This window comes from Anomaloglossus baeobatrachus, chromosome 1 (genome assembly GCF_048569485.1).
Source record: "Anomaloglossus baeobatrachus isolate aAnoBae1 chromosome 1, aAnoBae1.hap1, whole genome shotgun sequence".
NCBI lineage: Eukaryota > Metazoa > Chordata > Amphibia > Anura > Aromobatidae > Anomaloglossus > Anomaloglossus baeobatrachus.
Window position 1 is genome coordinate 309,731,569 of NC_134353.1, and position 21,928 is coordinate 309,753,496.

The 21,928-nt window shown below is 40.5% G+C and overlaps 1 protein-coding gene across 5 annotated transcripts in view; it reads left to right on the forward strand.

Annotated features, from left to right (window-relative positions):
* FAM13A (family with sequence similarity 13 member A) overlaps nucleotides 1-21,097 on the forward strand; it is a 344,313-nt gene extending 323,216 nt beyond the window's left edge. For 4 of the 5 annotated variants that reach the window (XM_075351136.1, XM_075351152.1, XM_075351130.1 and 1 more), the window contains 4 exons: nucleotides 5,047-5,124; nucleotides 8,917-9,113; nucleotides 9,309-9,410; nucleotides 11,956-21,097. In XM_075351136.1, the coding sequence (XP_075207251.1) occupies nucleotides 5,047-5,124; nucleotides 8,917-9,113; nucleotides 9,309-9,410; nucleotides 11,956-12,079 (501 nt within the window). In that variant the 3' untranslated portion in view covers nucleotides 12,080-21,097. The remainder of the gene's footprint in view (nucleotides 1-5,046; nucleotides 5,125-8,916; nucleotides 9,114-9,308; nucleotides 9,411-11,955) is intronic. The other variant, XM_075351144.1, reaches the window with a different exon arrangement.
* Nucleotides 21,098-21,928: the final 831 nt, after the last annotated feature.

Sequence of the window (21,928 nt, forward strand, 5' to 3'; positions counted from 1 at the left end):
CCGTATCACAAAGTGTGTTTTTTGTTTACTTGCCATGTTAGTTTAAGCTTCCTAGCTTTATCATTAGTGGGAGCCAGCAAGTGTGAGCTCAGTTCTCACTCCACCCCCTCTTCTGTGATTCTGCGACTCATACCCCACCCCGCAGCTTCCGTCTATAGAAATGTGCCTGGTGTGCACTGAAGCCTGGGGGCAGCTGTATGGGCTCTGCTAAAATTTGCTGAAATCTTTGATTGTGTCACAACAGCTGCATCCAGTAATCTAACTGATACATCCTTGGATTCAAGATCTCTGCATACATCATGCTACTCTAGGGTGAGGTAGCAAAAACCTGCTGACAGATTCCCTTTAAACAATTGGAGAAAAAAGAATTGATGGCACAACCATTGAAAATACAAAAGCTTTCCTTATTTATTAGAAATCTATTAAAAGGGTATAAAAAAATGCAATCACCATTGGTTACAGACTTGCACGTTTCTGGCGTTCATAGCGTCCTTAGTCGTATTTCATAGAAGAAAAGGCCCTGTACGCAGGCTGATGAATGGTCAGATTGTCAATGCGGGCAGCAGCTTATCCCTTATCGGCATGTGTAGGTGACAATGCTGTGTGCCCTATAGAGGGGATCATCCATGATGAATACTGCACGTACAGAACAATCTCCTTACCAGCGGACGCTAAACGCTCATTTGGCCAGTGTATGAGCCTTCATAAGGGACCATTAGATGTTAAAATGTTTTAACACTGAAGAGAGTTTAATACGTTGTTCTGATAGTTCTCCTTGAGACCCATTAACTTTGCATACACATGAAATAACAGATTTGGCCACCAGAGAATGAGGTGTATAGGAGCTTTAGATTCTGCGGCCATTGACCAGCCTATTGGCTATAGCACAGCTGTTCTACTAGAGAGCGCCACATATAATATTGTAGGCAGTAGAAGCATGGCGAGTCTTCAATATGCCATTTAAGTGGCAAGTAGCCTTATCCCATTACTGCTAGCTTTCTCAGAGCAAGGTTTTCGTATTTATAATAAAGCTCATCCTCTTTTCTTGCTCATTATTTTTATTTGCATAAGGACAGCAGCAGAATTTTTTCTTAGTGTCTTGTCACTCCGTAATGTTCATTCCCATGCTATAGGGGAGATTTATCAATCACATTTATTCGTAGAAGATGCATGATTTTATGAGCTGGTTAATCAAAATTAAGTAAATGGTATAAAATGCCTATTTGCTCCTCATAAGGCTGGGGCCACACGAGGATTACTGCGATCCCCTCGCATGACACTCGGCTCACGCTGGCAGTACAGCAGACCCGAGTGTCATGCGAGTGTCCCTGCAACTGAAGTCCGAGCGTGTGAGCGGACCTCAGCTGCGGGGGGAGGGCCGGCGCTGTGGAGGGGAGGGAGGGATTTCTCTCCCTTTCTCCTCCGTAGCCGTCTATTGCCATTCTCGCACTGCACTCGCGGTACACCGGTATACCCTGCGAGTGCAGTGCTATTTTTCTCTCGCCCCATACACTTGAATGGGCGTGAGAGAAACAATGATCGCGTTACAATTGCACCATGCTGCGATTGTTTTCTTGGTCCGAGTGGAATGCGATTTTTATTTTTTTTTTAATCGCACTCCACTCGCACCGATTTTCATGCCGTGTGGCTTAGGCCTAATAGTCAATCTGTTCAAGAAGAATAATATATTAATTTTTCACACCTCGGTCCTCCTACACTTAAAGGAGTATTCCCATCTCAATCATTCATGGAAATATCTGTGTGTTTGTGGCCACCACAGATGGTAAGTAGTACAGAAACAGCAGGGCATGTCTGAGCTACGCTGGTTCCTTTACTTCTGAATTATAAAGTTACAAGAGAGTTACAAAGACCGTGTAGCTCAGCCTTGATTGGCAGTTTCTATAGTCTCGACTGTCCGAGACAGATATTCACATCTCAGCCATGAATGACTTAGATGAGAACACCTCTTTGAAGAGAACTTTTCACCAAATGTTTGATGATGAATTATACACCTGATATAATAGTTGCTGAAGACCAGAATAAAACAAGCTCACTGCAGGCAGAGTGAGTACAAGTTGCTGTGAGGACAGCAAACATAAATGTGACTACTGACAACTTTGAGCTCTCCACTCCATATGGGTAGTGTGAGGTAAGGGGCAGTAGAACAGAGCTGGCTGTGTTATGAAAGGAGAGCCGATGGAAGGGTTTGCATTGTGACACAGATAAACTCAGCTGTGCTGCCCCTCTGCCCACTCTGACTGCAGGGACCTTATCTGAAAGCTGGGAGTCATTTGTCCTCTATCATCAGCACTTTCTAATTCTGCACAAGAAACTTGCTTCAAAGTATATTTGTGGTGTGTTCTTTTTCTCCTGTGTGTTGCTGGCTGATTATAATTGGACAACATCACACACTGCGAAGAAATACATATCTCCAGCTATGTTATGCCAACTTAGACTTTTCTAAAACTAATTTATTAGGTGCCAAATACTTTGCAATCATCTTCAGAACAGAGAGGGGAAATTAAATTAAAAGAAAAATAAGAACTGAAAAAAACCTGAAACATTTTATTCCTCTCTTAAGACACTATGCCATTGTGTTTCCAGTTTAATGTGGAACAATTGGTGAAAGGTCCTCTTTAAGTGTTAAATGTATCACACACAACTTATTATGGATATGTCCAGTACTCTGTTTTTCAGGAGGGCTTTATTAGTAAATCTCCCCCACTTTAATTTCTGTTCACTATTACTTTTTACCCTTGCCTAATTGTATTGGTGCACATTTTGCCATGAAAATGTTGTGGCATATTTTCCTGTTGTAAGAATATGTGATGCTGAAGAGACTATACTTTTCTGCTAGGGGTCATTTTGTAAAAGCGAATACTGTATTGGGTAAATCTAGAATTTTTACAGGATTTTGTTGGTCGTGACTATAATACAGTCTGCATTACCTAGCATGGGCACTGCTGCACTGTTTAGTGGGACCACGTTTAACCAGATTGCTACGTCCGTTGTATGTTATATGGCCATATTGGTCTTTATTGAAGAGCGGTAGGCATCTTTCCACTATACTTTTCCAACTAATTACACTCCTTTGGTTGTAAACAGTTTAATACTGTGCTATTTGAATCTGGCTCTATGATACAAAGTCTATCCGAGTGCATTTGAAGTCATCAGTATTATTATTGCATAGGATGGACCTCAGTACACATACAAATGCAATGCCATCATTAGACATGGTGGTGTATGAATACATCACTGCTTAGTTAGGATGCCCAGGTATAGCTATAACTCCTGGTCCCACAACATTCAAGGTGTGCCTCTAATTTCTATATTCATTTTAGCATTCCCATTCAACACTGGTCCTTAGAGTATATTACATTTTTATTTTAAGTGATATTTTATTTTTCTCAAGTGTGTATTTACTTCTCTGTTGTATGCCTCTATGCTCTTTATAGGCCTTAAAATAGTTTCTTTGCATGTAGGCTTGTTAAGATATGGAGCCAACTTTTGGTCCACAAATTGAAACTGACCTTAAAGAGGCGGTTCCCTACTCTGCAGCAGTGACCACATCTCTGTAAAACTGATAGGGAAGTATTTTTGTAAATACCTTGTGTTGCCAATTCAGCCCCTGAGTGGCGCTATAGCGGTCCGCTTGTCCCCATGAAATGACTCCCGCGGCTCCGTGACCACTAGGATCCAGTGATGTCACTTCAACTTCCAGTTGACCTGACATCACCCGGCCTGCCCCAGCCTTCCTGAGTGACTGGGCTATGTGCAGAGTAGTGAACCACCTCTTTAAATAGTTATCCCCTTTCAGAAAACCTTGTCTACCAGGTGTAGTTTGTTATAAAAAAAAACATTGCGCTTTATTCACTGTGTAGCAACCAATTATTGAGCTCAGCAGTTTCAAGACGGGCATTGTGTCTACATGCGTAGAGCTGCCAAGCTCACTGATTGGCTATCAACATGTTGTCAGTGCCGTTGCCAAGAGCAGCAACAGACACTCAGCGGTGGACCTGGGGACAGTGAGTAAAGGACAGTTTGTTTCTTATTACATACTGCGACCAAGATTTCCTGCAAGGGGACAATGCTTTTAAGTTATAAGATATATAAGAAATTAGTAAATGTTGAATAGTCTCATAAATCTAAAGGAAAGAGGGAAAACAACATATTGTTTAATGTTACCCCAGTTTTGGGTAAATTTGGCTTATTATCTAATGTAAATTAGTCCTGGTTAGAAGTTTTAGTGCACTTGGGTACTTAACACTAGAAGTCCCAGAGAGGGGTTATTTAACATTTCTACCTTTTGGAACCCAGAGACGGGTCGAATGACCTGAAGGATTTTAGCTAACATCCTATAATCACCGTCTTTTGTTCTGTAATTAAGGCCATTACTCTTGCACCACAGGAGGTTGTTGTTTTCCATTGAGTTTAGCCATTTAGTTTCTAGTTAGTTCTATTCAGTTTGGACTAAGGGTCTTTTGACCCTCTTTCGGGACTTCAGGGGGGAGCTCGAAATTTCTGGGACTTCTAGTGTTAAAGGATTGTTCCTATTATACAGTGTCGGCGGAGAGGTGGTCACATACACATGGCTCTCTCCATTGATTTCCATGGGAGCTGTGAAGATTACACTTGCTTGCTAATTTACTGAGCTACCATAGAAATGAACGGAGAGAGACGCACACATTTCACCCCCACGTTCCTGAGGTTCTATTAGGGGACCCCCATGTCTATTGGATGTTTATGGCATATCCTATAGATTTGTCATAAATGTCCCAGGTAACACAATCCTTTTCTAATCATAGGATTGAAGAGTTAGGTTATTTTTTTATTTCATAAAATGAATATTGGCACTTTTTAGTTATGTTTTTTATGGCACAAATGTGACCGCCTTTCACATGATGCCATTCTGCAGGTCGTGCTTTCTAATGTCTAAAAGATGCCTAATAGCAATGGAGAACACAGTAAGCACAATAGCTATTGAGCAAGGCTTGTGTTCAGAGGAAGGGCGTTACAGTATAACTTACTTGTTAACACTCATCACAGGGATCCCCCTCGAGCAAGAGGAGAAGCCCTTTGCTGCAGCCAATAATCGAGGGTGAAACCGCATCCTTCTTCAAGGAGGTAAAGATAAGACTTCAGCTGCTATTGATAATGACTGCTAAATTTGCATCCGAATCCCACAAGGCAATCAACCACCTTATACCGATTGTGTTTCTGTAACTAGTGCTTTGATTCCTTGCAGTGCTTCTCAAAATCAATAGCTGCTTTAGCCAAGCCAAATGTGTCCAAGCTTCCATACATTGCCCATGGCTCTGACTGCGTCGGCTTTTGTGTTGAAAGTTTTCGATGATTTTGGCAGCTTGTTCCTTTATTTTCCTGTGACTTTTGCTTTTTTTTACTTTCCTTGTTAGTCTTGCATTGTTGTTTGCGAAAAATTTTGATTTACTCTCTGCATTCAATATAATCATTTGGCAGTATATGTGTGAGTGAAGAAGACATGACCAGCTTAAAAATATCTGCCTTATGAAAGGGAAGCCTTCCTTCAATAAACCAAAGAGGAGAGAAAACAAGAGCATCAATGGAGGACCCACCGCGTCCATGCAATAGTCTGACTATTATATCAATCATTTGCTCAGATGTTTTTAGAATTTTATTTATTAAACCGTTTAACAAAATTACGGCAAACATAAAAACTGAAACAGAAAAGTAATCCTGTAGGGCATCTAAAATCAAGAGAGCACATTTTTTCCTGGAGTAGTTTCAGTGTAAATCCATATTAAAACACAAAAGTTGAGTTACTTGTGCAAGTTCAAGCAAGTCATGGTCATTGGTAGAGTAGGGAAGACCAGGATTTCAAAAACTGCCAACCTTGTGGGGGGTCTCTTAGGCAGCGATGGTAAGAATGTATAGCGCGACTCTCCAAAGGCCAGATAAGGATGTCAAAAGTCATCCTGGAGAATAGGCACAGTACAGTCAAGCAATTGCAGCTAAATACGATGCTGCCGCTCAAACACAAAACCATAGCCAATCCATGCTAAGGAACAGACAAATTGAGTGCCAAGTGAAGCAGAAAAGCAGTAGGCCAAAGAATGGAAAAATACTGCCTGCTCAGATGAGACCAGATTATCTTAGTACCATGCTGATGGGAGGGTCAGGATTAGGGAAAGCAGCATGAATTTACAAACCGATTCTGTCATGTGTCAACAGTCCATGCTGGCAAGGCTGAAGTTGGAATGTTTTCTTGGCACGTCCTCTTTTCTCTGATACTTGTGGATGGATGTTCGGACAGTAAAGAATACCTAATCATTGTGGGCAACCAAGTTCATCCCTTTTTGGCATCTGTTTACCATATGGCAGAAGGACACATTCAGTCATGCTGTGCACCATGCCACAAAGGTCAATATAGTCATGGATTAGTTTGAGGATCATGACGGCTCCAATTACTTGCCTCCCTGGATTTCAAAGCCCTCTGATTTTAGTCTTCTAGAGCCTCGGTGGTAGAGCAGGCTATCCTTGTCAGTGCCTCCATCTAAGACTTCATTAAATGTCCATTTTTCACGTACGCGTTCTAGCCATGTTGTTCACCTTTAAAACACACCCAATCCGTGCCCTGTCCATTTTTAAACACTGCAAAAAAAAACTAAATAGCAAAGCTTTCTCTATGCGTTGCGTATGAGAATGAGATAATTACTAATAGTGTCATACTGATCAAACACAACAGAAAATCTGATCCAAGTCCTGATGAAAATCAGTCAATTTTTTTTCCACCTAATTTTCAGAAACTGCAAAAAACTATCCTGTCCACGTGGGCCAATATTCTGCATCACGATTTCAACACCTAGTGGAATGTATGCCATAACGATCTGCTGAAGACCATATCAGGTCCAATGCACTGCACTTCTGAATGGGACCCAATAAATTCCCTCAGATTATATCAATAGATATATACTCTGAATGGCCAAAATAATAAGGAGATCCAATGTAATAATGCATTCTAGTCCATAAAAAGTATATGCCATGGTGTAGAATATCTAGTGGCAATACTTTCATACACATACAAGATTGGCCTACATACTGAGGTCATCCAACATTTTAAAAGTTCCCTGGCTCAAACGACCCATCTATGCACAAGGTCTGCCTTTTCCAACCTTGCTTAGTATGCCACTTTTTTAATGAATACTATTTGCTCTTGTGGCATTTAATGCTATTCTGTTATTTTCAGTGGAAAAAAAAGGAAAACAAGAAGACCCTCTCTAAATCAATAGGCTTTGGTAGAATACATTGTAGAATGGATCCATTAGATTAGATAAAAAAGGAAGCTATGACACTTGTGTGAACAGGGCTATAATGGTGCAGACAGAGTCTCCATGTGCTCTGTCTTGCACCATTTTCGGGCGTATATTCTTTCTGCAGGCGGACACCCAGACATAGTAAGCTGCATCTGGGTGTCTGCCTGCAGAATTCATAAACGCCCGAAAATGGTGCACACGATGACTCTGTCTGCACCATTATAGTCAATGGCCCCGCCGGCGCATGCGTCCAAAACTCGTTTTGCGCGGGGGTTCGGACAGAAGCTCCAACGGGACCAGTAAACATAGGTTATAACGCAGTGTGAAAGCGGCCTTACACTAGTATTGTAATATTCCTTTATGTTATTTCTACTGTAAGTCTTAGGCTATGTGTCCACGGTAGAATGTACCTGCGGATTTTTCTGCCTGAAAATCCGCAACTTTCGCGGCAAATCCGTGCGGATTTTGATGAGGATTTTTTTTTTCCCCATTCAAAACCAAAAATCCGCACCAAATTTGCACCAAACAATTGACATGCTGCAGATTTTTCCGGATCAAAATCCGCGGCAAATCCGCAGCGGAAAAATCCGCAGCATGGGCACAGCATTTCCAAAATGCCATTGAAATGGCTTGGAAGTGCTGCTGCTGCAGATTTTCGGCAAATCCGCGGCAAAATCCGCGGTAAATCTGCAGCGTGGGCACATAGCCTTAATATTCCAAAATGTCTTCATGGATCCATTCCAAGCTGTTACTACATACCATTGTAACACACCAAACCGCACACATTTCACAGATCCATGTACAGTATGTCATATACAGTTCAGTCACATCTATACAGAATTGTATTCTGGCCTCCCACTTCTTGATGAATGTTCATCCAGAAAATAAAATCTATAGTTCGTCAACATTTTGACCCACCAAATCAAAGAATTGCATATCTTTAACAGTTTTTAGGTTAGAAGTATTTTGTCTAAAATAATATGATCATGAGAAAGCTTTCAAAACAGATTCTAAGAAACAACTATGGCGGCTCTATTTTCCATTGTCATAATCACCAACATACTAAGAAGCTTTCTAAACAGATGATCATCCCTCACATAAGTCCTTGTCTCCAGGCTTTCTATCCGCATGCTAGAAGCAACTTCATAGAAAACAATCTGGGTCATCATCATTAGTGCCTCCAGAAACCCTTCGCAAACCAGAGGAGTATGATTCCATGCAGAAGTTTGTCGTAATCGTATGGAGGAGCCAAGGATTGCAAGGCCTCTACCATGCTAGAAACTAGATGGGCTTCCATAGGTCTGTCTGACAGTGCATTTACTCCATGTAAAAGGAAGATCTCTTCTACCTGTGCTATTCAGCTATTTGCAAATCTGTTCTCATTTTGGCTGACAATGGTGAAATCTGTAGGTTTTTTGGGATGAAGAAGAAAAAGCTGGTGAAATCCGCATGTAAGGAATCATTATTTTGTGTGTGTTACTAACTCAGTGCTGGTGTTTTATTGACCTGTACTAATCTGATTCACCTTTTGTATCCTGCTGCACGCCCTCAAGAGCTCGCTCTGCTACCACGAGATCTCTGTGTGAACTGTATTAATGTGACCTGCGGACTGTTGTATGTGCAGGAGGAAGAGGAAGGATCAGAAGATGATGGCACTGTAAACACCGACTTTGCCGTAACCATGAAGCCAGGCTTTACTGTACGAAGCTTCTTGGACCAACTTGAGGATGAAGCTGATGGCTTTGTTTCCCCAGTGGATGACAAGACTCCATCAAAGAGTACTCAAGACCTTGGACTTGGGAACCTGCATTCTGCATCCGTGTATGTTGCATTTTAAGAATATTACGTTGAACGTGAAGGTAGACCCATATGTATGTGTCACCATTGTAAGTCTTAGATGACACAATAGTCTTAACGTTTCATATTAGGCTGTGTTACCACTGTCCTCTACTTTTATGGTTATAGGTTAGACTACCTATACACATGAAAAACTCAATATTTCTGTTTTCCGTCTAGGCCAGAGCTTTTAGAACAGCTTCAGGAAGCAAGGGAAGAAAAAAAGCGAATCAGAAAGAAACTCCGAGATTTTGAAGACAATTTTTTTAGACAGAATGGAAGGTGAGTGACTCTGGCAGGAGCAGGATGTTTTACTGACGTTTTTTGTGCCAAGGCTAACTTGTTAAATTATGATTTAAGGGGGTGCGCTTTATTGTATAACTTCTTAAGACCCAATATATGTACTCACACTTCTTGAATAGACATTAAGGACATATTTTGAATGCACGGAAGAGAGGGCGCTGTCAATGCAATTACATCAGTTTCCAGGCTTTATCAGACTATGCAATATTCCTAGGTCTACCTGGAAGAAAAAGTTGTTGTCATATTGTGCATGCATTGATGGTCCAAGCGAGCCTTTCAGCTTGGTAGCTTTGCGCTAATTAAATGGTGGCATTTGTAAGAATAGTATGCAGTCTGCTTCCCTTACATAGTAGCTAAAACATCTGTGCTCCAGTATAGAGATTTTAAAGGGAATCCGTTACCAACTTTTTGCTGCCTCATCAGAGACCCTGATTTCAGCAATGCAGCACTGACTTGGATGCTTGCTGCCGTTTTGATGATACATTTATCTACTGCAGATCTACCAAATCCCTGAATGCTGAGCTCTGTATAACCCCACCCACAACACTGATTGTCAGCTTTTTGCCTTTGCACAGTGTACACATACATTGCTGGCCAAAAGTATTGGCACCTCTGCAATTCTGTCAGATAATACTCAGTTTCTTCTTGAAAATGATTACAATCACAAATTCTTTGGTATTATCTTCATTTAATTTGTCTTCAATGAAAGAAAAAAAAAAGTCATAAAGCCAAATTGGATATAATTCCACACCAAACATAAAAAGGGGGGTGGACAAAAGTATTGGCACTGTTTGAAACATCATGTGATGCTTCTCTAATTTGTGTAATTATCAGCACCTGTAACTTACCTGTGGCACCTAACAGGTGTTGGCAATAACCAAATCACACTTGCAGCCAGTTGACATGGATTAAAGTTGACTCAACCTCTGTCCTGTGTCCTTGTGTGTACCACATTGAGCATGGAGAAAAGAAAGAAGACCAAAGAACTGTCTGAGGACTTGAGAATCTAAATTGTGAGGAAGCATGAGCAATCTCAAGGCTACAAGTCCATCTCCAAAGACATGAAAGTTCCTGTGTCTATGGTGCGCAGTGTCATCAAGAAGTTTAAAGCCCATGGCATTGTGGCTAACCTCCCTAGATGTGGAAGGAAAAGAAAAATTGATGAGAGATTTCAACACAAGATTGTGCGGATGGTGGATAAAGAACCTCGACTAACATCCAAACAAGTTCAAACTGCCCTGCAGTCCGAGGGTACAACAGTGTCAACCCGTACTATCTGTCAGCGTCTGAATGAAAAGAGACTGTATGGTAGGATACCCATTAAGACCCCACTTCTTACCCCGAGACATAAAAATGCCAGGCTGGAGTTTGCCAAAACTTACCTGAGAAAGCCTAAATCGTTTTGGAAGAATGTTTTCTGGTCAGATGAGACAAAAGTAGAGCTTTTTGGGAAAAGCCATCAACAAAGAGTTTACAGGGAAAAAAAAAAGAGAACACGGTCCCTACAGTCAAACATGGCGGAGGTTCCCTGATGTTTTGGGGTTGCTTTGCTGCCTCTGCAACTGGACTGCTTGACCGTGTGCATGGCATTATGAAGTCTAAAGACTACCAACAAATTTTGCAGCATAATGTAGGGCCCAGTGTGAGAAAGCTGGGTCTTCCTCAGGGGTCATGGGTCTTCCAGCGGGACAATAACCCAAAACACACTTCAAAAAGCACTAGAAAATGGTTTGTGGCCAGCAATGAGTCTAGACCTGAATCCTATAGAACACCTGTGGAGAGATCTCAAAATGGCAGTTTGGAGAAGGCAGCCTTCAAATCTCAGGGACTTGGAGCAGTTTGTCAAAGAAGAATGGTCTAAAATTCCAGCAGAGCATTGTAAGAAACTCATTGAGGGTTACTGGAAGCGGTTGTTCGCAGTTATTTTGGCTGAAGGTTGTGCAACCAAGTATTAGGCTAAAGATACTTTTGTCTGGCCCATTTTTGGAGTTTTGTGTGAAATGATCATTGATTTGATTTTTGTTTCATTCTCGTTTGTGTTTTTTCATTGCAAGCAAAATAATTGAAGATAATAATACCAAAGAATTTGTGATTGCAATCATTTTCAAGAAGAAACGGAGTATTATCTGACAGAATTGCAGGGGTGCCAATCAGTGGTGGGGTTATACAGAGCTCATGAATAGGAAAAACTATATGGCAGCAAGTTTATTAGTCCTTTAGATAAAATCAGCAGGAGAGTATCCCTAAAGTACTGGTAGCAGCATAGTAAGTGACACATCACTGGAATCAGAATAGGTGACAGTAACCTGGTGACAGATTCCCTTTAGGACTTTGATGCACATTTTAAGTAGAATATTAGCTTTTAGGCCAACATGACATACATACAGGTTATAAAAGTGAGGGTGTTGTATGCTATTGTATATTTCGGATGTTTCCACAGTAGGTCTGTTTTACTCCAGTAGTATATATTCTAGTAATAATCCTGGATCAATATCATTCATTGCTACTCTTTTTGCAACCATAGAAATGTTCAAAAAGAAGACCGCAGTCCTATGGCAGAAGAATACAGCGAATATAAGCACATGAAGGCTAAACTTCGGCTGCTGGAGGTCCTTATTAGCAAGCGAGGCACGTCACAGACCGTGTGACGTTTAAACTGGTCTTTATCCTGAAAAACCTCACTGAGAAGGGGCTGATCGCCAGGAGGAACCCACCATCTCAATGTGTGTAACAATCAAAGGCAGTGGGCAATTTCTGATTGCACAAGGTGGTTTTAGAAACCAATTTTTATTTTGCTTGGTTGGATCTAAAAGAACGTTTCTTCCTCTAGTTTTGGTACGCTCCCAAATTAAAGGTACGAATAAAGGTTTCAGCTCTAACCGGAGTCAAAAGACAGGACCCAAAATGAATGATACGAGCTATGGCGAGCTATGGGTCCGGTTTTCACCCTCTGTCCTGCGCTCCTGCTTTGTGACCTTTCAGTAGTGATCACGTGGTTTTAAGCCCACAGTGGGAACACAGACCTAATATTGGGTTCCATCACTTTATTATATAAACCTTGTTGTGGGTATGCGTTCCAAGTACTGATACTGAGACACATATCTAGGACAAGTTATTACCTCATTTCAACACTACTTGGCGATTCATCGGTGACACTTGTCACGGTTTGTGGCATGTGGATGAACAATCGTGCATTAAGCTCTCCGTGGAACAAGTTCTATGCCAGAGAATGTCAAAAAGCAGAGCACTCTGGGACATAGGTTCTGTGTAATCAGCTCGGGCAAATTGTATCGGCGAACAGTTCTACTGAACATTATTTCTTCGCATTCTTCTTAGCTAATGGATGATATAATTGAGTTGATTTGTCTTGGGCCTACATGTGTATAAGATCTGCCCCTACCCTTTTCTGCAGCATGCACTTTCTTCTTTATACTATGACTGTAATTTGTAATGCTACCAATATCTCCAGTAAGACTACGTTTCTACCAAATTCCTGTGATTCCTCAGTATATTTTCCCATATGGCTTTGTCTCCCTGTCCAGCTACATTTCACTTTGTGAACCCCAGGGCTCATTTTCTGCATGGATTGCTGGAGAGTATTATACGTTTCTTTCCTAGGACTCAATCTACCAGCATGAAAGCAGATTTGTGGAACATTAAACCCAGCAATTTCAGTGTTTTTGCGGGACAGTTCTGCCATTCTTACTGTTAACACTGTGGACTGTATGTACCAACATTGCCACTCAATATCAGCTACACATATCCCATTTATATACTTGTCACTTTTACAAGTTACATTGCGTCAAAAGTGTTTAAAGGGAATCTGTCCCAAGGTTTTTATTATGTAATTTGCAAGCAGCATATCGGAACAGATATCCTGACTCCAGCAATGTGTCACTTACTGAGCTGTTTGCTGTCATTTAAAAAAAAAATCCCTGTTTTCTTTGCTGCAAATTTAGCAGTTCTCTGAATCTTGAGCCCTATATAACCCCACTTACACTGATTGTCAGCTTTCTGCCAATTTTCAGTGGACACAGAAAGCCTGCCAATCATTAATTGGGGTCACATAGATAAGGAGGACTACATGGCAGAAAACATCTAGTTCTCTAGTGGTAATCTCCTACTAATAAAACAGTGATTTTTATCAAAACTATAGCCTGGTAAGTGACACATCGCTGGGATTGGGGTCTCTGCCCCTATGTTATGCTGCTCTCAGATTACATAGTATAAACCTACTGATAGATTTCCTTTAAGTTCTGATTTCTGTATTTTACCTGCTAAGTGAATCAGCACGGTATATAATAGAATACCACTTCTAAAATTTACACTTACATTTTCCACATTTTATTTTAGTAGTTTTACTCTTAACGGAAATAATAGATAAAATGTCTTTACATGTTCAGAGGTACCCAAATAAATGCATCTAGTTTTGGGAAAAAAAAATTGAACTTTTAATGTGTCCGTTTGTGAAGTTAATTATTTTTTTTGTGAATTTCACATATGGTCTTATCCTCTAATTAATCCGACACTACAACATTGAATGTTAAATTTACAAGTTGCATTTGTAAACTGCTTTGATTTGTGTCTTTCTGCTAATCTATGATTGTTATGATACAGATTTATTCTCCAAACTTTGTTTGTAGCCTGTAAAATCCCAGGAATTCATGCAACTGTCAGCCCCGAATTCTACCTTAATTGTAGAAACCGATGTGGCAGAACTAAATATTGTATATGTTATCAGTAACGGGGCTGCCTTTATACTTGTGTGGCAGCGTTATGTATCATCTTGTAGAGAAATTGGATTCAGGATTAGGAATTCAGTGATGGCACTTATTTCTGTAGACATCAGCCCGATTCATCAAAGCTTTCGCGACAATATCCTGCTGTAGGAAGCTTTGAAAAGCCACAAAATATTGAGGCTATGCTAAAATGTTGTGACTTATGGCGTTCTCTCACCATTTTCACCCCTGTTCCGACAAAGTGAGTGGGATGGGGGCATGGCAATCCCTGCTTGTCAAATTCATGACAAGCGGCTGCATTCCTTAGGCTGCTTTCACACTTGCGTTGAACGGCATCCGTTGCTATCCACCACCTTGAGGAACTACGGTAACTGTTGCAGAAAACCGTTTTATTCCTCACAGACTATTAGCAACGGATGGCCTTGCTTTGCATCCATCAGCCGACGCTGCGTTGCATCCGCTTGGCGGATGTAATGCTGCATGTAGCGTTCTTCTGGGCTTGGCGGAGTGTCAAAAAAACGAAACCTGCAGGATTCCGTCGTCGTCCTTTGTTTTTATAATGGACGCCTATGGTGGCGGATTCCGTTAGAATCCGTCATTTGACGGATTCCGTTAACGCCACCGTCTTTACACAACTGCGCATGCCCAGATGTGTAAAGTCAAGGAAAAAAAACTATAACGGATTGCGTTATTTTGTACGATCCGTAGCATCCGTTGTGCCCCTATATGCAACGTATCCGTTGCATCCGTCACACAACGCAATGCAACAGATGCCGTTCAATGCAAGTGTGAAAGTAGCCTCACACCACAAATTTTGCTCTCGTCGCTGGGGTCAGATTTGTGTCAAACACTTGTCCAATGCTTCTGAGTCATTAAGCATACCCCCTCATCAACATCAGCATGAATCGGGGCCATCATCTTTGGGGCTTGAAGACTTTTGGAACCTTGTCCCATGTTCACTGCTTTGACTATGGAAAAACCAACAGAGATACCTAAATCAATTCAGGTTATATGGATAAATGTTATTTTTGTTACCACATTGTCTTCACGTGCTGTACAGTATTGTATATCGAGCTTGAAAGCCAACTGACCTACACAATAACAACTCCTATCATATCGGGAGCTTTATTGCCGTGATTTCTAACCTTCATGGTGCAAGAACACAAGAATGAGTTGTATGTAAGAATTTGGAAGGGACGATCCTTTAGAAAATGCAACTTCTTGTGCATAAGTAGGAGCTAGGCAACTTTATATTTGCAGTAACTTGATTACATAACCTCTGAAAAACCAAATCTATTTTATTGTATACATGAATATGTGTCATCCCAGGCATGTAAATACAATGATTGGGTAGGGTGGATAGCTTTGATTTATTGGGCACAGTAAAATATGGGGGTTGTGTTTTGAAAGAAGCAAGTCTCAGGTAGAGGTCTTATCACTGTGCGTTAGGGTATAGGGTGTACGGGTGTAGACGAATTACACGGCACATTGCCTAGTGCCAGACAATCCTAAAAACACTACTGTGAAGTGTTTTTCCCAGAACTAATGGTTCTGCTTATGCATCAACTAATTTCTAAATAAATTTGCACTTAATTTTGCAGTTTGAAACACATCCTGATTAAAAGAACAAAGGAAAAGTTACCAAATGTTATTATTTGCATGTTTTAATCTCAAGAACCCATTGTAATCGAAGTGTGAAATGCTCATATTATTGTTTGATAATCATTGGAAACTACGGTATATAGATAGATAAAATCTATTGTAAAAGGCAAGTGTAAGACACACTGGCAGAAGTCTTCAGTCGGAAAAGAGAAGCTAATTTGGTAAAATAGGTGGCTTAATATTAATATTTCTGAGCTAGGACTACACTGGGGTCCATGGTGGAATCCTGTGAGAATGTAAGGATGTTATAGTCTTTGATCGCCTGTATTTAACACTAGAAGTCCCAGAGAGGGGTCATTTAACATTTTTACCTTTTGGAACCCAGAGACGGGTCGAATGACCTGAAGGATTTTAGCTAACATCCTATAATCACCGCCTTTTGTTCTGTAATTAAGGCCATTACTGTCGCACCACAGGAGGTTGTTGTTTTCCTTTGAGTTTAACCATTTAGTTTCTAGTTAGTTCTATTCAGTTTGGACTAAGGGTCGTTTGACCCTCTTTCGGGACTTCAGGGGGGAGCTCAAAATTTCTGGGACTTCTAGTGTTAAGGCTGGGTTCATATCACATTTGGGCACTGTGATCATACTAATGGCTAATAAATGTAGCTAGATCTTTGTTTTAAACATGAATAGTGTAATTACTTATGATTTTCAGTACAATGCTATGCAAAAAGAATACATATATGTTCTCTTTAGGGCAGCTGCACGCGGCTGTATTTTCGATCTGAGGCCGGAGTCACAATTGTGCGTGTCTCACATCACATCGCATCACCTGGTACAGCTGCACACTCTCCTGACAGGAGCGGGTCGGCTGCTTGTATTTCTATGCAGCTGAGACGCTCATGTCCACAGAGCATCAGGCCACGCCGGGTGATGCGAAGCAAGTGTGACTCCAGCCAAACATCATATCTGGCTCTGGCCAATATTAGTCTATGAGACCATGCACATGTCAGATTTTTTTTTTTGTTGGACAGTGTCTATCCAAGTAAAAAAATTGCTATATGGCCAAGTTTGATCTGATATTCGGGTCACACTTGGCCATGTAAGTCAATGAATATTTGGAAAACATTGGACTGTACACAGATGACATCTGCGTGTAGTCTGATTTCCACGCACTGATATAATAGAGAGAATGAATACATTTTGTACATCTTTTCATCACAATGTGCTCTGATTCTCTCATTTCAAAGAATCGGATCAGACTCTTATCAGAGTGTCTTTTGCATAATCGGCCTGATTGTCTCAGATGAGAGAATGTATGTCCATTGGCAGACATTATTCTGCCGTATAGACATACAGTTCCATGCATTTACTGGACTGTTTCCAGCGGTCCTGCCAAATACAATACCCAAAGGCAGGTAATCCAGCAACACGACCAGTGATAAAAAAAAAAACCCAACTCCATACGTTTAAAAAGGTTTAGTGCATAATAAAATATTCAAATTGTCTCTCCAGTAAAGGAGACAAACTCTAGCACAGCGCCACCTATTGGAAGTAGCGATCCTAAAAGTCACAAGTGGATTTTTAACAATCCTTTGCAATATGACTCAGGATATATAAGCCAGATCAGAATCCCAATTTGCAGACACGGTGTTTCGGGGTGCTTGCCCCTCGTCAGTGCAAAGTATGGGGTGTCTGATCTGGCTCATGAGAAAGCTATGTAAAATAAAATAAGTCCATGCCCCGGGTAGGGATCGCTTACGTGTTTCGGACTATACAGTCCTTACTTATAGCATAATACTAAACCTTTTTAAACGTATAGATTAAAGAATTGCTTTTTATTACTGGATCCCTTTTCTGTGAATGCACTGGATTCCTGGTAGCCATTGATCCCTGCACTGACCAGGTTAATTGCACCTTCTGTGGATCTCTTCAACACTTGCACGCAGGGTGAGGTGATCACTTTTTTCTTTAAATGCCCAATTGCAGTATGATCCTAGCCTAATTCTTATTTCCTTTCCTTACATTTAAGTGTTAAAAAGAAAATCCCAGTGGGTAACTACTAAGTCTCCTGCCGTTGTCTTTCTAACCATGTCTGCAAATAGAACTCATTAAAAAATGAGAAAGAAGAAAACACACACTTGCCTCGAAGGTCATTCTCCATTATTGAGCAAGTATCCAGACACATGTTACTGTAGCCAAAAAAGCTTCTTTTCCATTAGAAATCAGCTTTGTTGTTCTCTGCACTTGCCTATACAATGGAGAACATAGCAATAATTGAGGAATTCTGTGATAAATTTGGATTATTTTTCCCCTTTGCAATGCTTTTATAAATGGTTGGGTACATAAGTGACTGGCTTATATGTAACAATAGGAATTAGTGAAGTTGCAATGAAAGGCCAGTAAAGTGGAGTCCTTCATACACTGTCCGTTCAGTGTGGTGTGAATAGTGCTATTGTTGCAGTCAGTAATGTCAAAGAACATTGCTTCAATAAGAAATCCCAAATTCAGACCTCCGAGCTGCTTGCTCCCAGCGTTCATGTGTTGTACATGTGCAAACTATACAGCTACAAGCACAGTCAAGATATTACAAATTTACTCATATGGACCACATCTAGACTTGGGCCTTATGCATCAAGCCATTCTAGCTTCATTTGGGAACAATATTACTTAGCTCCAAAATGGCTATCCGAATCTGGGGAGGGGAGTGTCCCACCCTACAGGATTCTTTACTCGCATCTGTAATACTGCAGTCTTATTAATAGCATTGCTGAGACTAATGATACTTCATTATTAGGAGGGGACCATTTACGCACACAGTTTATTAAGAGGAATCAGTTATACTGGAAGAAAAATCCTGCAGCAGCAATTACAGGTCTGCCATTCCCCCTCAAGGGGTCCTCAATCACTTTGTACCGGTCATATCAATTTTCAGTTCATTCAGTAGATCTAATTAGTGATGAGTGAGTACTACTATGCTCGGGTGCTTGGTACTCATAACGAGCAGTTGGATTCTTGGACACTACTCAAGTATAGAGTATAAAGGAAGTCAATGGGGGACTCCAGTATTTTTCGAGGAAATCTTCCTCCCAGAAAAATGATTGAGTTCCCCATTAACTTCCATTATACGTGGGTAAGCAAATCGCAGCCATCTGAGCATCCAACTGTTCGTTACGAGTACCGAGCACCCGAACATGGTAGTGCTCACTCATCACTAGATATACTTGTGCCTATTAACCAAAAGTAATGATGAACGCTAAATGTTATTTATGGTTTATTTTTGGTTGGATGAAAATCACTGCAATTTCTATACAGGTTTAAAATTTTGTGCTGATTAATTTCTTACTATATTATAGTGGATAGAGCTGTGTATTTTCTGATCCAGAATTCCTGTACTGAGATACCATGTTGTTTACCTGCAGCCACCACTAGAGGGAGCAATAGAGCTTTATGCAGACTTAGAACACCTATCCCCATCTGGGGCTGCCTTTATATGTACTGAAACAGTAAGAAGCACCAAATTGGGGATTTATTTTTTGTTAATACAGCCCAGTGTCAAAATCTTTCAAATGTAGCCTGAATGTCCTGTGAAAGTCAGGCTCGAATGTTCAGGTTGTGAGATCCCAGAATACATAACGCGACTACACAACCCACTGAAGCCACTCATCGTGAAAGAGCGAGATCTTGTGGTTTCAGCTAATCTAGTTCTGTATTGTACTTTCTTAAGCTGTTACTGAACATCTTTACAGTGGTTATGGCTGTATATGTATATAGCAGTGCTGGATTAGTAGAAAGTACAAGATCTTGCTTTTTCACTGCTCTGCATGGCACAATCCCACAGCCTAGAACATTGGGTCTGACTTTTGGGGGATATTAGTTATTTCTGAAAGGTTTATAACTGGATTATGTTTAGAGAATCACCAATCTGGAGCTGCCCATAGTCTTCAATAAATAAAAAAAAGGCAGCCCCAAATTGGTGATAAGTAATGATGAGCAAACATGCTCCCCACAGCTCGATACTCTGATATGTCGTTCATGAACGATCTGACAAAGAGCTGGCTCCTTTCAGTGAATGATGAGAGCTGGCATCCCAGTGAGAACCGCTTGCAGTCTCTGAATGGCTCTCACTGTTGGGTAAAAATGTTTTCAGATGCTATGTTTATAAAAATAAAGAAAAAACAACCTACCCACCCTCCCCCAGAAATGCTTGGTTTACGGTTGGCTGTATGTGGGCGGAGGAGAGCCGGACTGCACAATAATTGACTTCCATTATATTCCGTACTCAAGTCGAGCCCATCAGCATGTATAGCCTGCTAGACTCTAGTATAGAGAACTCAAGCGCCTTAGTGCTCGCTCATCACTAGTTATAAGTAGCCTTCAAAAAATAAAGCAGTGAGCTCCATCTAGTGGTGGCTGCAGAATGTAGCATTTTATTTCATGATGTGTGTATGTATATTAAACTCTAGTATTAACTTTCCAACTTTGCTCACTTGTGAGTTATTGATCTACAAATTCCATAAGTGAATGTCCACTAGTGGGGTGACGTCACTGGGGAAATTGATCTGATGACCTCAGATCTCCTTCACAGAATTTCTTTTTGGCAGAGATTTCTGAATAGGACATTGAAATACCCAAAGATGTGCCAGCATTAGAAACTGTTGCGCTCTGCGATTTTTTTTTTCCCCATCTGCTATGTTCTACTGTGCAGACAAAATCAACTTGGACTGTTATTATCTACTTTGTAACATACATATAATGTGCTTGGTCGTACGTATACAATTTAGTGATCAGACGTGTCGCAAATTAACCACAGCAAATGAAAAAAAAAATTGTTTAAAAGAACAGAGAGTCCTCAGTGGTTGATACCTTTTAATGGCTAACTGAAAAGATGGTAATAATTTTATATTTTATATATTTTATATTTTACTTGTATCAAAATGGAGGATACCAGAATGTACCGCATCTTTATGGAACTAAAGACACTTCTGAAGAAACGCGCACAACTGGACAGCGACATTATCTCTACTGGCTAACACGGTACAAAGATATATTTTACTTGTACCACAGCAAATGGTGATTTTTTTTTTTTTTTTAAAAACATTCATTCAGAATTACAAGCCAGCCATTGACTATTCTATAAATTGCACAATTGTACAATGCTCTTAACTATGTATGTTCTGGATCTACAAGTTCCATGCTCATAATATTTTCAAGCTGTTTTGTATGGAATGGATAGACGTGTCCTTTTGTATGTGCAACAGAAAGAAAACAGTGTACATTTTTGTATTTTGTATAAAAAATAAACGCTATTTTTGAATGCAACAAACTACGAGAATTTGTGACTTCTATCATTTAGTACTTAATGATTTCTTCACCTGCGCTTTAAAGCTGATAATCATGGTTAAGGGTATGTGCTTACATTTTTTTTCAAACAGATTGCGCTAAAAAAAGCTACAAAGAATGAACAGAATGCGCAGCAATGTAAAAACAACATTGCAGTGAACACGTTCTGTCTTTTCGAACTGATTCAGGCTTTGAAACCTAAGAAGTAGCTTGTCCACTCTTGGGGCGGCTTCCACTTGGAAACCGCTTTCAATGTAAACTCTTAATTGCAAAAAAAAGCCGCCAATGGCAAGCTACAGGAAAGGCAATAAAAAAAAAAGTTTTTCTTGAAGTGCCTTCGCCTTTAAAAACGACATTCTAGTTAACACCGTGCGCACGTACCTTAGCTTTGTGACAGTGTTAAAACTCATAACTAATAATGTACAACAAACCAAACTATTGGTGGGACCGTCCAACCATGTCCTATGTATGGAAGTGTCCCAACTCTCCTGGATGGCAGATGGCTGGGAAAATGTCATACAAGTTTATTGTTTTTTTATGGGAGCTAACCATAACCACCACCAAAGATCGCTCACAGCAATTTATTCCCCTCCCACTTTTATAAAAGGGAGAGTTGTGTGATCTGTTGCTCAGTTTAGCTTTTACTAGCTATGGTTTTTCAGCTAGAAAGAACGGAGAACTTCTGGCGATAAGCAGAAAGTGCATCCAGAGGGACCAGTCATCACCTATAAACGTGTGCCAATTTATACTCTGGAATGACCCTGTAAATTCTGTAAGTAGCACAGTGTAGTGTCCATGAGTCAGACTTTTACAA